A 13,038-nucleotide genomic window follows, 5' to 3' on the forward strand; every position below is an offset into this window, starting at 1 on the left:
GGGTATTAAAAATAATTTCTCAGGGATACTGATTCTCTTTCAACGAACTCCCAATTCCAAGAGGGTACCCAGACCTTCCCCCAAACCAGTGGGCAGAGGCAATAAAACAGGTAAAAACACTAATATCCCAGGGGACAGTAGAACCTGTCCCTCCGGATCAAACAGGAAAAGGTTTTTACTCCAGACTATTCCTTGTTCCCAGAAAAGAGGGCAGTGTCACTGCGACAGACAACAAAAAAATGAAATAATGGGCATAGTATAGAAAAGGGGGGTGAAAAAAAACTCTGGGCTAGGCTTATAAATGCCCTAGGGCAGATAGCCTAGTATGAACCTATGAACCTATGAACCTATTGGCTCCCCATCCTGGATCTATCCAAACTGAACATCTCCTTGGTGGCCCCCAGATTCAAAATGCTAAGCTTGCAGCAGCTCCTGCTTATGCTCACACAAAATGCCTGGCTAGTGAGAATTGACCTAAAAGATGCCTACCTTCACATCCCTGTCAGGGAATCGTGCAAAAATGTCCTGTGCTTCAGAGCAGGCAATCAGCACTTTCAGTTCTCTGCACTACCCTTTGGCTTATCTACTGTTCCCAGAGTATTCACCAAATGCTTAGCCCCAGCTGTAGCGTTCTGCAGACAGAGAAATATACAGATTTACCCTTACCTGGATGACTGCCTCAATCAGGCAAACAGCAAAGAAAAGTTGCTCCAGTATCTTCTCTTTGTCAAAAAACTCCTCTAACTTCCCTAGGGTTCACCATCAATGAGAAAAAAACAAAGCAAACCTCACCAGGAAAATTGTTTTCCTGGAAGCTGTGCTAGACACAGCAACCCTAATGGCCTTCCTATCCCCAGAAAAGCAGGACTTCCTGCCTCTCTACTTCATCCAGCTGGCTTCCAGAAGTCACTTCACTGCATGTTAATTCCTGCAAGCCCTGGGATACATGGCATCTTGCTTCCTTCTCATCCCTTTTGCCAGGCTTCACATGAGAAAGCTTCAGTGGTACTTAAAGAATCTTTGGTGCCAGCACTCTCAGTCCCTAGAGACCACTCTCACACTGATCCCTTGCATAAGGGATGAATTTCTCTGGTGGGCAGAGGCCTGTGCCATGAACAAAGGTCTTCCCTTCATCCTCCGCCATTCCAGCCAGACAATCACCACCGACACCACAGACATAGCTTGGGGTGGTCATCTAGCAGGCAGGTGTACCCAAGGCCTCTGGAATGCCCAGAAACTTCACTTGCACATCAACCAGAAAAAAATGGACAGTGCAGAACATTCTGACTTCCTTCCAACCCCATCTCAGGCCAGGGGTCCTCCTTATAAAACCAGACAACACCACAGTAATTTGGTACATCAGCAAGCAGGGGGTCACGCTCTTTCTCCCTGTGTAGGTTAGCCATGAGCCTGTGGCTTACAGCCACCACCATGGGGCTACACCTAACTGCCAAATACTTAATACAGATGAACAACACACTGACAGCCCACCTAAGCAGAAACTTACTGGACCTCCACGAATGGCAGCTGCACAGAGAAATCTTTCTGCAAATCATCCAGGAGTGGGGGACCCCAGAGGAGGATCTCTTTGCTTCACACCTCAACCACCAGCTGCACAAGTTTTGTACCAGGGAGTATCACCTCCTAGCATGGAAGGTGGATGCCTTAACCTTCCCCTGGAGCTCCTTCTTTGTGTACGCATACCCTCCTCTGCCCCTTATTCCCAAGGTTCTGATCAGAATAAGAGAGGAGAGACCAAAGGTCATCCTCATCGCTCCAGATTGGCCAGACAGTATTGGTACCCCTTACTATGCAGTCTGACCTTACAGCCCCCGAAGCTACTTCCACTAAGGTCAGACCTCTTGACCCAGGAGAGGGGGAAGGTACTGCACCCAGACCTACAAACTGTCAAACTTTCAGCATGGCTCATACACTAAAAACTAACAAGAAGTCACTGTTAAGCAAACAGGTCCTGGACATCATCACAGAGGCCAGAAGGCCCAGCACAAGAAAATCTTATGCAGGAAAACAGAAAAGATTCTGCTCCTGGAAACAATGCAAAGGGGGCAGTATCTCCCAACCTTCCATCCTTCTCATCCTGGATTACTTTGCAGAGCTGCTCAATAGTGGCCTCCTTCTCCTCAGTTAAAATCCATGCTTCAGTCATCTCTGCCCATTATGATTCAGATGCACCCTTCTTCTCTCATCCTTTGATTAAGCAATTCCTCAGATGGGGCTTCTAATATCAGGCCCCCCCAGAAGACCTCCTGCTCCACCCTGGGACCTGAATTATGTGTTAGAGAAACTAACCTTACTTCCTTTCGAACCTGCCGCTTCTGCAGAATTGAAATACCTCTCCTGGAAGACTGCCGTCCTGCTAGCTATCACGTCAGCCAGAAGGGTCTCAGAACTTCAGGCTCTCATGGCTGTCAAGCCCATCATACTTTTCCATGCAGACAGAGTCTCCCTTAGGACTAATCCCTCCTTTATGCCCAAGGTGGTATCTGATGTGACCCTTAACCAGGCTATACACCTTCCCACCTTCTTTCCCAACCCTCAAAACAAGGGGGAAAAGTATTACACTCACTAGACATGCACATACAACTCAGATACCCTCTGGACCGCACTAAGCCATTCAGAAAAACTGACTAGCTTCTTGAAAGCTTTACATCAGGGGCAGAGGGTAAGCCCATCTCCAAACAAACCATTTCCAAATGGATTTCACACTGTAGCCATTTTTGCTGCAGACTACATGGGAAACCCATCTCTAAGTCAATCTGTACCCACTCCACTAGGGCAACCTCCACTTTCACTGCCTTCCTCAGAGGAGTTCCTACCAGGGCCATATTGAAAGTGACCACCTGGACCTCTGATCATACCTTTACAAAGCATTACCACCTACCTCTCTTTCCTGAGTCCAGAGCAGGGTTTGCCTCTGCAATTCTGCAAGGCCTCCTGACCCATATCTAGGACTCTACCTATCCTTCCACCCTTTACCTCAGCTTTGGGAATCTTCCCACAGGTGATGACTGCAACAGTGAAACATGAAGAACATGGTACTGTTGCGTACACTTACCATAAATGTAGATGTTCTAGTGTATTCACTGTTGCAGTCTTGGGTTTCCCTCCCTCCATCCCCCATTTCACATCTTCCCCTAAGGGGACACATGCTTCCCAAGGTGGCTCTTAGCCAACAGGGCCACTTCTCTCTTTTCCCTTGTGCTTCTGACAGCTTAGGGCAAGAAAAACTGTTGTAATGATGTCAGCTGCCTTGCTTTATTGTACTGACAACTTGACGTCAGACTACAGGCGACAGCAGCTGACGCACAAAAACACTGACTCTGGTATTGGGGCCAGCCAAGAGCTACCACAGCAGGGATAACCCACAGATGATAACTGCAACAGTAAATACATTCGAACATCTACATTTATGGTAAGTGTACACAACTGTACTTTCTTGTTAGGTCAAAGACAAAATACAAAATGCACTGTTTCTCTCTCTCTCCGAAAGTTGTTAAATTAATATAAAATATTACTGCTGGGTTAGCTTGGATGACAGCACTTGTTTTCACCTGACTTTAGTTCCCAAGCTAAGCCCCCTTTGCCAGACGCTAACAGAATTTTAGCATCTCCCCCATGAAAAATACATATCCCGCAGATGTTTGCAGATCTTGGAAGTCATAAAACAATAAAAAAAACTTCTACATCTCAAACCTAGCTTTATACATTGTGTCTGCTACTGCACTAAAACTGAAAGATAACATCTCTTTTATTATGTGGTTATGAAACTATTTAATTTCAACTATTTTCTCTGAAATTATTTCAAGTTAACCTCCTGTGTTCCAGATTCCATTAAACATATACATCTAAGCAGTCAAAATAGTGCCGGTACATTCCTGTTCTATTACAATAGGGCATGCTGTGGTTACATTTTAGCACAGTACTTTACACACACTTCCGTATAAATCATATCAGTAATCACAAATGACATAGAATTATTTACAAATATTCCAGATAGCTGGGCTTCCAGTATCTCCTTTGGTTACATTTCTATATAAATCATATTAATATTCATAAATGACGTATAATTATTTACAAAATTCCAGCTAGCTGGGCTGACAGTATTTCCCTTTATCACAGGGAGAAAAGGCACTACCTGGTCACCCAAATGGAGGTACAAACCTAATTAGGGAAATTCCTGCACCTGGTAGACAAGGAGCCCTATGCTACACATGAAGTAAGGACTTTGTGTTTTTAAGGACCTGCTGGGACAGTGGGAGGGGCCAACACTAAAAGACCCTATACAACTGCTACTATGAAGATAAACACAATGTGTTTCAGCAGTTTACAGAATACAGATGCCTCCACCAGCCTATGGACTTGTAATATCATGGGCTATTTTAAACCTGTTTTCACGATGGAAGGCCCAGGGAAAACTATGGTGTGGCTAACCTTGTCTAGAGAGGTAAAGGATCCCTGCCCCTGCATTGAAGTAAATCCCAGTAAGGATAGGGGGTTGCAATCACCCAGGGAATGACAATGTTCCAGGAATCTAGTGGTAGGAGGCAGTTACACAAAAAAAGGTTAAGCTAAGTAAGAGTCTCCATAAATGTAAAGTTGGGATAAAACTGCAAGAAAGGGTTGAAGAATGTAAAGAAGTCTGACTGAATAAGGCTTTATATCTAGAGTATAGTAAGAATCCTTTCGAGCATTGAAATATGCTACCCTTCATTGGAGAAGAGTGGGACATGGAGACACCCTTTACCTGTCTTAGTCAGAAAAGAAGTGGTGACTTCTACCTCGTAGGGCATAACAAATGATTGGGATCCCAATCAATAACTAAGTTGCATGAATTTTAAGGGGACCCAGTGGAAAGATGATACACTGAACAATGCAAGGGAGAATATATCCAGAGTACTGGGGAAGGATTACACATACTTTGATATTTGATATTCTGTTGCATATGGTAGCAAAAGAAAGAGTAGAGAATATATTCCATGACAATTAATAGAACCAAAACTAGTTAAAGCAATAGTTAGGAAAATGGCCGTCAGCCATATATTCAGGGGCCATTTGGGCTTATATAAGACAACAATTATAGTCTTGGCCAAATGTTGGCCTGGTGTCCTGAAGGAAATTGAATGCCTTGGTAGTTGTCCTGAATGTCAGAAAGCAGCCCTGAACTTGGACTTTAATAACCCATTATTTTTTATGCTTATAATTGTGGTGCCATTTGAAAGAACTGCAGTAGTTACTGTAGAACCCTTGGTTAGGACCAGCAATGGGTATCAATATATATTAGTGGTTCCTGAATTATGCTACTGATCCCCCCAGAAAAGACAATTACAGTGAGATTACAAAAGAACAGACACTATTTTCCTTCTGGGTAGAGCTACCAAAGGAGATCACCACCAACAAAGGCACTCCTTTTATTTTCCAAATTATGCAGTACCTTTGCCAAAGCTTCAAGGTAAAACAGGTAAGACCTTCTATTTGCCACACCCAAATGAATGGTTTTGTGGGAAGATACAATAAGTGCCTGAAATTTGTGCTAAGAAAAGTTATTTAGAAAAGAAACAGGAAAAACTGGGGCCACCTGTTGCCCCGTTTTATGATTTCCATGTGGGAGGTACTCCAGGCCTTTAAAGGATTTAGTCCCTTTAAGCTGTTGTATGGTGGGCACCCTACAGGGCTGATGAACATAGTAAAAGAAACATGGGAGGAAAATGACTCACCCTTAACAATGTAGTAGTGTACTAAAGGACAAAGCTGATAATGCCCATTTTGTGGGAATAGATTGAGAGAGCACAAGTTCGTCAACCACAAGTAATTAACTGAAATGTCCAGCACTAAGTGGAAGGCTAGGTCTTACATTTGTGTCCTGTAACTGAGAATACGATCCCTGTTAAGTGGCAGGGACCTTATGAAGTAATCAAACAGGTGAATAAGGAACTGTAAGCTGAGACAAATGGGAAAATGTGCACTGAACATATTTATCATAAAATGTTTTCTAAGCCCAGGATAGAAAGACAGGCAAATGTGCTGAGTGCAGTATCTGAGGTTACAGATGGAGAACAAGGGGAAAGAAATGTTACCCAAAAAGTTATGGTAGATGTCTTCTCAAAATCACAAAAGCAAGAAGAACAAGAATCTCTTTTGAGAAATAAAGACCATGTGTGAGTTAACAGGCAGATCATTTCTTTTAAACACCACACAGAAACCATTCCTGAAAAAAAATGTTGACTTAACACCCTGTTGAATGCAAAAGCCCAGAAGCAAGCAGTAAGAGAAGGGAAATTAAAATGATGCTAAAGCTGGGAATAACCGAACAGGTGAGTGGTGAGTGCAGTAACCCAGCTGTGTTGGTGCCAAAACTAGATGTTACAGTCTGATTGTGTAATGATTTCCTCAAACTTATCACTGCCTTCAATTTGACAGCTACCCTGTGTTTGGGGAGGATAACTTCATGGAGTGGCTGGGTAGAATCAGATTTCTTACTACTCTTCACCTGACTAAGGGGCATTAACAGATTCCCTTAACCTAAGAGGTGAAAGAGGAGAATGCATTCTTTACTGCAGTGAATTTTTACAGTATATCATCTTTCCCTTTGGTCTTCATGGCACTCTGGCCAGATTTCAAACACCACTGTTGCATCCCAGGTTTCAGTCCTTGACCACTCCTCTTTGGCATTTACTTCTGAGAGGTTAATGGTAATGTTAAGGGTTTATGGCTGATCAGATTTGCAGGTGACTGTAAACTTGGTGCCCTCATACATTCTCCAGCACTTGCAAAGGACTACAAAAAAATTATTTCAGAGTTCAATTATGTGGCTTGATTTAATAAGCCTGACTAAAGGTATGATTCCAGAGCACGTCAGGTGGACAAAATAAGATGGAGAAGTAAGCAAGAGGCTCAAGCTAAGCATCTCTTGAACCAGTTCTTGGTTCTCCTGACATTTCTAAATCTTTTTCTATTTACACAGATGCCTCAGATTTTGGTTAGGGCCTGGAGAGTGGTGAGTGGTTCCCAAAGAGTAGATAATGAGGAACACCCTAGTTTGATATCTCAGTAGAAAGTTAGATCAGACTCAGACAACATACTTCACAATTGTATGGAAATGTCTGACTATAAAGCGGGCCTTAGGTACTATCTGCTACATAGTGAATTTACATTGATTATGGATTATGCTCCCCTCAGCTAAGCATTTTAGAGAATCCCCCAGGTAAATAAAAGTTTACTTTAGGATGATATGTAAATGCTGTCAAAACACTTCATTTACCCCATTCATTCATATGAAGTGCTCACTGTGCAGGTAAGTGAAGTAGCACAGGGGGTGTTTTGTGTGTGTGTGTGTGTGTGTGTGTGTGTGTGTGTGTGTGTGTGTGTGTGTGTGTGTGTGTGTGTATTTATGTCTATAGGGTCAGGAATGAAGCTGAATGAATGTGTGTGTGTCTGTCTGCCTCCCTGGGTGATCACATTAGTTAGGGGATGCCAAGTCTGTATGTGTGTGTAGGAGCATGTTTGCTGGTATGTGAGTTTGAGCAATGGTGGGGGAGGGGCTGTGTGTGTGTGTGTGTGTGTGTGTGTGTGTGTGTGTGTGTGTGTGTGTGTGTGTGTGTGTGTGTGTGTGTGTGTGTGTGTGTGTGTGTGTGTGTGTGTGTGTGTGCGCGCGCGCTAGTAGCTGGTACCTTTGATAAGTTGATATTTGGGCAGTTAGGGAGAACACTAGCACAACAGAGCAATTTTCGCTTCACAGACATGATAATGAGCTGCAGTGAGGTGTTTCTCACTGCAGCTTTCTTTACCATGTCTTTGAATCAGAATCTGTCATTCACACTAACTGATTCACCTGCGTTGAGTTAGTATTCCTGTTGGAGAGGAATTCTGTGAATCCCAGAGTTTGGAGTGACTGTTCAGTTCTGCTAAAGACTTGTGTGTGAATATCATTTATTTTAAAAGTGCAATTAAGCCTACCAACCCTGAAGTTTATTTAAGTACTTTTATTGAATTTTTGCTGTAAGAGCAGCTGGTCAACTGAACTGTCTTTCTCATGACAGATACTCTTCTACTAAGCTGCTGTGTTTATTTCCCACCTTCTCATACCTTTTGGTTCCTGTTTTAACACAGTTACTGTTTATACAAGAACTGTAGTGTGTTTCTTGCTTGACACTTACGTAATATATATATATATATATATATATATATATATATATATATATATATATATATATATATATACATACACTCTCTTGCATGCATAGACACACACACACACACACACACACACACACACACACACACACACACACACACACACACACACACACACACACACACACACCAACATTTTTACTAAAGTGTCAGTACTCCAGAATATTGTGGTGGGGGATATTTTTAATTCATTCAAGCTTTCTAAAAAATATGCCCACCCAAGTGAAGGTATACCCCAATTCTTTCTTCATTTTTTTTTTACATGAGCGCATGCTATGGATTCATCATTAACATGCAGGAAGCATTAAGGCTGTTCAGCTGTGAATACAAACCAGCTACAAAGTCATCTCTAGGTGACATGGACATTGATAGAGAAGGTTCCACAGTTTCCACAAAATTTAGCTGAATTTTTTTTATAATTTCAGTAGTATTTTTTTGGAGTTTTCCTTTGGCCTAGCTTAAAATTTTCAAATTAATGGAGAGAAAATGCAAGATTGTTTCAGATGAGATTTTAGACAAAATAACGCAATAGTTTTAGTACTGCTTGTTGCTGAAAATAAAAGGGAGAATTTTTTTGGAGCAGAATAAGAGTATATTACTTTATGCAAGGGTAGTGTTTAGACCAAAATACATTATATTAAATTTGGGGTGCAGTTTTAACATTTATAGGAAGAGTCAGTAGCTGTCTCCAACATGCACAGATTTGAGAGAGCAACTGTAAAGTATAAAACTGTTAGGTATACATCTGAGCAGACTGATCGGGTGATAGCACCTGTATCTGCCTGATATTTTTATGCTGTTATGATCTGCAGAAAGCATTTGTCTCCTAGTGCCATTAAGACTATACTTAAAGTATTAGAACAAGGGGTTGAAAATATTTGTATGAGCCATTGCCTTGCATCATCTGTGGTTTTACACATAGCAGATTTTAATATCTGTCAATTCTTTACAGATGTTTATACTGAAAACCCTGATGAAAAATCCATCATCACCTATGTTGTGGCCTTCTATCATTATTTCTCCAAGATGAAAGCCTTGGCTGTTGAAGGAAAGAGGATTGGAAAGGTAAGGGTCTGCTATGTACATCACTGTTACTCTGTTCTTACTTAATGATTGTCTTCACTGACAGTACAAAAAGACTTTGGGCATGAAGAATATTTTAACTATATTTCTTAACAGTGAAAACGTATGTGGCCTCCACTTCTTTCAAGTGATCAAAGGGACAAAGGGTAGGGATGCATGTGGGGATGCTACTAGAGCATCTAGAGTCAAATGGAATAGAGTGGACATTGGCCATGGAAACAAACCTTGTAAGACAGTACAATATTTGCTTTAATGCAAGTAAACAAGGTACCATAAGTGGAGCAGTCACACTAGTCATTGAGGTTTAGTCTTGTAAAGCTGTTGCACAAAGATGTGTCACAGATATTAGCTTGCAAAAATGCACAAAGATTCCACTAAACTAACAAAGAAGCTTATTATTTCAGGGCTGGCTGTTTAACTGAAATAGGCAGGTTTGTTACAAAATCTCTCATCTGGCACTCTTTGGGCAATGATACTGTGCCTGATAACGTAAAAGTGAATGTCATTCAGAGGCACAATAAAGTGGCATGGAGCAACATCTCGTTAACTTCTGATGGTTATCATGTCTCTGAATCGAACACCATACAGTTACAGGTAACACCCTATGCAGCACAGCTGCTACAAACATGCATGCACACACACACACACACACACACACACACACACACACACACACACACACACACACACACACACACACACACATGTGCATTTATACAACACCCGTGGACACTCTCAAACATGCACCAACATTCAGACAACTGCAATCAGAAAGGGTTACATCATACCATTTGGGTTTATTCAGCAATTACTCTTTGTTAGTCTAGCAATATTTTCCATAGCTATCTGCTTCCCTGCAAAGACAACCATGTGTGTCCCTCTAGCAGAGGTTCTGAAATTTTGTGATGAGAATCCTACATGTAAGGTGCATTGATATAAATACTCTTCAGTTCTTCTCACCTTTGAGAATTTTTTTCTAATAAGCTTTTCTACCACCATATCTGCTCATCATCAAGTTGCTCTCATGGCTGCCCATTTGTTCTGTATTGGGGTTTATGTTATCTCTTATTCATTCCTCTCCAGGGTGAGAGTCATCAAAGTCCATTTATTCTTTGACTGAGTGCTGTCCATGTCACAGCCATCAAGTAGGCAACCATGATGGAATTACTGTAACCTATCCCCTCCCCTGACTGTGACATGTGCATCTGTATACTGCAGTGACTACCTATGCCCTTCTCTCCACTGTGTGCATGCATGCTCCTTCACATGCATTGGCAATGGCTATTGTCACTAGCTTTAGTAGCCACAGGGCATTCCCTTCCCAGAACCAGCATCCTGCTTTGTGCTCCAGGCTATGTATCCTAATAGTGGAATATCAGATAGCTGGCCAGGAGCCACTACGCCGTCCCCACCCCCTCGGGATGGCAATACATAACACATATGTTGTACTCTCCTACCCATTCTTTCAATGCCCATCTATCTGATAAGACAGGAATACACACGCTCAAGTGTGTAAGATGCATACATACAGCACAGAAGGGCATCAACTTTAGATGTAGCTCTGGAAAGATATGCCTGGATGAGAACAGATGCATTCCTAAAGAATTGAAAGTTCAGCTACTGGGTGTACCAGTAAAAACTTAAACCATGTTTGAAGTTGTGACGCCCTAGCACTGGAACAGTAATCAAGGATCATCAATCCTCACCACTAGCACCAGTGGAGGATGTACATTGGGAGGATGACAAGTACACACACAGTATTTCCAGATGCAGCTCTCTGCATCAAGTGCAGTTTCCCTTAAGAGCACACAAAGACCACAGTCAGTCTGGGGCTGGTTTCTCCCTCTTTCTTCAGATCCTCAGTAAGACTCCTCACTGGCACAGCTATAGAGTTGAGATCATAGCTGAGTGGCCAAGCCAAGACCTCTAACACCCTCTCTGTCCAACCAGTGGTACGTGTCCCTGCCCAAGTAGCTCACACACACACAGATTTGTACACACTCACACATACACACACCTGGGAAAGGCTGGCACAGGTTTACCAGTTGTGCCCCTTTCTGCCCAGACTATAAGGTAGTTATCACTACCACCACTTCCCTATCAGCTCCTTTAAGGCTGTTAATAAAGGGTGTCCAATCTTACTGTGTAATATTACTATTAATCCAAATGGAAGTTTGAACAAGAGCAAGGCTATTAGGAGTGGCCCACAGTGTCACCAAATAAACATGCAAGTACTTTCAGAACTTAAATATATCTCACAAATATCAGCCACACTAAAAGGTTTAAATGTATTTAATATTAAATAATAAAATAACAAGAAAATACTCAGTACATAATCACAGTTACATCAGAGTTCAAACTCACAGGAAATATTTAAAACAATATTGCAGGACAGTCTCAAATAAATAAAGAAAACATCAAAGCTATACTTCACTATATTCCTGACTGTATCTAAGATAAATTACCCTAGTTAACTAACTGACAGAGCAACAAGCAGGCAGATGTGGTGAGTGGATGTTCTTGTCAGGGCAAAGACAAAACAATATTGCAGGACAGTCTCAAATAAGTAAATAAAACATCAAAGCTATACTTCACTATATTCCTGACTGTATCTAAGATAAATTACCATAGTTAACTAACTTACAGAGCAACAAGCAGGCAGATGTGGTGAGTGGATGTTCTTGTCAGGCCAAAGACAAAATGCAAAATGACCAGTCTCTCTCTCTCTCTCAGAGAGTTCCCAAATTAATATTTCAAATGTCACTGCTGGGGTAACTTGCAGCATGACATCACCTCTTGTCATCTGACCATCCCAGGTGAAAACCCCCACTGCATTTAGCAACCACCTCGAAAATACATATACCTCAAATCTTTTGGCAAATGGTGGAAGTCATAAAATAATTTACATTCCTCCACCTTTAAAGACAATACAAAAAACCTCTAGCTCTAGACATTGTCTCCCATTGTGCTGAAAATGAAAGATAACATCTCTGTTTATGGCCCAGCCATAAAGTAACTTAATTTCAACTATTCTTCTGAAGTTTTGCAAGTTAATCTCCTGTATTTCAGTCTCCCCTGTTAAAATATATACATCTAAACAGTTGCAATAGTGCATATACATTTTTGCTGAGTACTTCACAAAATATCTCTTCAGCACATGTCTGGACAATATGACATACAGTTCTAATACAGCTGCAACACAAGCATCTTACATGAGCATGTTGACATTCACAAATGACACATAACCATTTACAAAATTCCAGATAGCTGTGCTGGCAGTATCTCCTTTTGTCACATTTTTATATAAATCAAGTTAATATTCACAAAGAACGTATAATTATTTACAAAATTCCAGCTAGCTAGGCTGGCGGTATCTCCTTTTGTTACAGAAGTGTTAAGTGATCTAGAGGAAAATGATAATAACTTCAGTGAAGTAGCTTTACCGCACGTGTACAGCACCATTTTTTTAGGAAAATACCCAGTCAGGAAGAAACTCTTGTATTGAAAGCAGATACACTCACAGAAAACATATTGAGGGGGAAGCAGGCTGTATCGTCCTCTCCTCCTTTTTATTGTCCCAAGTGCAGATAATAGAGATGATCCTGGAGACCACATCCAGAATTTGCTCTTAAGGCTGTTTTCAGTTTTTGTTTTTCTGTAACGGGTTGGGAAAGTATTGCATCAGACATATGGGTGCTGCACATCTTTTAAAATAAATATTCTAAATAATGTCAGGAGTTCCTC

At 41.5% G+C, this 13,038-nt stretch overlaps 1 protein-coding gene across 2 annotated transcripts in view; it reads left to right on the plus strand.

The window, feature by feature from the left end:
- Window positions 1-13,038, plus strand: part of LOC122804338 (spectrin beta chain, erythrocytic-like) — a 2,132,081-nt gene that overhangs the window by 965,250 nt on the left and 1,153,793 nt on the right. For both annotated transcript variants that reach the window (XM_044074141.1, XM_044074142.1), the window contains one exon: window positions 9,164-9,276. In XM_044074141.1, coding sequence (XP_043930076.1) covers window positions 9,164-9,276 — 113 coding nt within the window. The remainder of the gene's footprint in view (window positions 1-9,163; window positions 9,277-13,038) is intronic.

Source organism: Protopterus annectens, chromosome 6.part0 (assembly GCF_019279795.1).
Source record: "Protopterus annectens isolate FY-2018-M chromosome 6.part0, PAN1.0, whole genome shotgun sequence".
Taxonomy (NCBI): domain Eukaryota; kingdom Metazoa; phylum Chordata; order Ceratodontiformes; family Protopteridae; genus Protopterus; species Protopterus annectens.